General features: G+C 33.5%; 1 protein-coding gene across 1 annotated transcript; it reads right to left on the reverse strand.

Moving 5' to 3' along the window:
• Positions 1–723: 723 nt before the first annotated feature.
• On the reverse strand, positions 724–3123 carry LOC110711835 (60S ribosomal protein L9-like). The gene is made up of 3 exons (XM_021890268.1): positions 2673–3123; positions 1140–1262; positions 724–1056 (listed from the first exon to the last, which is right to left on the reverse strand). Exons 1-3 carry the CDS (start codon positions 3042–3044, stop codon positions 970–972), a joined length of 582 nt encoding a protein of 193 aa, XP_021745960.1. The 5' UTR covers positions 3045–3123; the 3' UTR covers positions 724–969.
• Positions 3124–3379: the final 256 nt, after the last annotated feature.

Below are 3379 nucleotides of genomic sequence, written 5' to 3' on the forward strand. Positions count from 1 at the left end.
CCTAATTGAAATATCAAAAACCCCCAAATTAATTTACACTTACATGAACCCTAATTATTTACAATATGAATTTGGGTTTGAATTAATAACAGAAAACATGCAATTTCAATTATACTTGGCAGTTGTAACATAATCACGCAAACAATTGCAAAAAATTACAATAGAATTCATGAAAATTGCTTACCTTTTCGCTGTTTGTCGTCGAACAGTTCAATTGATTCAGGGCCAAGTACAATCTTCAATAATTTGATAATTTGAGGATGTGGAATTGTTAAGGATCACCCAAAATCAGAATTTGTGAAGAAAATGGCAAAAAAAAACTTCAATCTCGAAATGAAGAAGTTAGGTTTAAATCAATGGGAAATCGGGAGAATTTGGGGATAATTTCAAAAATATAACAGGCCCCTCTGGCGGTTTCCGTCACCGGAGTTAGGCTTAGGTGGGAAAACTGATGTTTAATTTTTTTATGAGGTGGTAAAGTAAATCTTTTTTTTTTGGAGGTGGTAAATTCAATAAAGTCGTTATTTGAAGGTGGTAAAAATCAAAATTTCCTAAATAAAATGCAACATGAACCTACTCTATATTTGCAGACTTTGCAGTAATAGAAAATTCCTTGACGGTATCAGGTCACTGGAGAGAATGAATTCAGAACCTGCAATTGTAAATCTGCAATTGATATCGACATCATTTGATGACAAAAATATTGAGAAGAAACCATCAAGGGAAGCTAACAAAAGAACATATTAGAACAAAAAATCAAGCTCGTGGTGTACAAACACAAAGGAAGAATTGCCTAAACATATCCTTTTCATTCAGCATCCTCAACACAAAATTGTAATAAAGAGACTTGAAACAATCTATTAATTGTGTCTGACGCAAGTTAAGACCAAAAACTTCAATTCTAGGTAGATCCAAGAAAAGAAAAAACACCACAAATAAGACACATATTCCTATTGCCTCAACCATAGCTTACTCCTCTTCAACAATCCTTCCCTTCTCGCTCACGTAGATACCATCGAGAAACTTCCTGATATCCTTGTTCTTCACATGACATTTCTGATCATTAAGAAACACAGCAGTTAGAAAACTTGTAATACAGCATCAAGAAAATGTAACCACAAATAATAATCCAAACATACCTGGTTAATCAGTGCAGCAGATCGAGAAACAAGTTCAATATCGCTTCCATCCAAAACGAGCTCATCCTTAACCTTCTCGGACCTCAAGATGGTAACACCTTCCAACATGTCAACCTTCCTGACCTGTATACATTTATTGCAACACAGGTCATGAAAAAAAAACAAAGTTGAAATAATGGATAAAAGTAGTAAAACAATAACAATAATCAAGTTGAGATGAAAACACAGAGAAAGAAAAAACAGGTTATATTACTGAGGTCTAATTGTCTTAAAGGTCAGCATGAATATGCCAGTCAATGAAGAGTAACAATCAGAAGAAGATGAACATTTGTTGTGAATTGTTGAGTCGAATAGCGAAGAATGATTCAGTTTCAACTTGCTAAACTTCCTGGGCAAAAGGCAACCAAATAATCACCCAATTAAAATCCTAATTCAAGGAAGAGAGGTATCGTTAAATATTACTTATCATCAAAGTTTATAGGTTGAGGGGTGGTTTAACTCCAACTTTCAAACCAGGATATCAAGACAAAGAGCTGGACATTGACATACGGAAATGCAACAACTTTAAATTATCTAACAATGGAGATAGGTTTATGTATGAGTTTTGACTACCCTGTCCTACATTTCAATTAAAAATGACAGACATTTATACATTTTTATAACTAATTTGAGTTTATTATAGCATTATACACTACCATCTAAATGAATATTTTTATCAGCACAAAACCACAAAGGAGTTTATCCAGCACAAAATCACAAACTGATCTTGCTTTATGGCAATCTGATGTTCATGGGTTCATAGCATAATGGATATTCTTAGTCTAAACAGTTGATAACTATCAACAATACTAACACCACAATCGCTGCCATCGATTCTTCACATACGAGTACATTAAAATTTCAACCAATTGCTAATGCAAAACTACTCCCTCATCTTAATTATTTATCACACTATTAAGGTATAATAGTCGCTAGTAATAATACAATTCAATTTCACAGTTTAATAACAACTCATACCTCCCTAAACCATATCAAAATGATCTAAACAGGCCAAACCCTACATCGTCAAAATTCATGAATCCAACACAGAAAAAACACAATAAAAAGGTCCTAAATATCTGAAAATCAGTCAAATAACAGTTAGTAAACAACAAACTAACAGCTCCAATTACTACTAAAATAAATTAAACACAAAATCTATAACAGAACAAAAACAAATTCGAGAGGAAAAAAAATACAGCATTTCCAGCCAAAAAAAATCAACACCAAATATGAAAAAAAATCCTCAGAAAAACATAAAAAGGGATAACTACGAAAAATCAAGTATTCAATGTAGAAAAAAATCAAAATTTATACACATCTAAAATCCAGTAAAAACATAACTGGAAAAACTAACGACAGGTCCGATTATCTCATAAAATAACTCAAACTAATCAAAAATCAATACCCAACAGAACAAAATCATAAATTCCACAGACATAAAATACGAAATATCATAAATTCATCAAAAAAAATTAGAAAAAAAGTGGATACCCTTTTCTCGCCAAGAAAGTTACGGATCTCAATGCTCTTGTTCGAGTTGGTAATACTAGCATTGATGGGAAAATGAGCGTAAACCATCCTCATTTTGTAGCGATAACCCTTGGTAACACCAGTGATGAGATTCTCAATATGACTGATAGCAGTACGAATAGCAGCAGAAGTTTTTCTGGTACCAAACCACGAATCAATGTTCAACTTCTTCTTGCCTTCTTCATCAGTAATCAATTGAAAATCGAGGTTAAGATGCTTGAAGTTGCGAGTGAGAGTACCCCTTGGACCAGAAACGACGATGATCTTAGCGTCGACTTTGATGTCGATCCCATCTGGGATTTCCATGGAGTCGGAGGACAGTACTTGCTTCATTGTTGATGTTTGATTTTCTCTCTCCTAGGGTTTTTTTGGGGGTTAGGGTTTGAGGATGAACAACTGAAGAAGAGGCGTTGGAGTGGAGGAAGAAATGATGGTTATATAGTAAGACGGCTAAAACCCTAGTGTTTTGGGCTTTGGGCTTTGGGCTTTATGTTTTGGGTATTTGATTGGTTTTAATGTAGATTTGTATATTAGTCCTTGCTCGTATCTATTAATTAACTATTACTAAAACAAAATATGGTGACATCATCAAGGGACACATGTCCACTTCTCATGAAAAATTTTCTCGCCTAAACAATTTTTGACATAATTTTTTTTTCTCTATTTAT

The sequence above is a fragment of the Chenopodium quinoa genome, unplaced genomic scaffold (assembly GCF_001683475.1).
Source record: "Chenopodium quinoa cultivar QQ74 unplaced genomic scaffold, ASM168347v1, whole genome shotgun sequence".
NCBI lineage: Eukaryota > Viridiplantae > Streptophyta > Magnoliopsida > Caryophyllales > Amaranthaceae > Chenopodium > Chenopodium quinoa.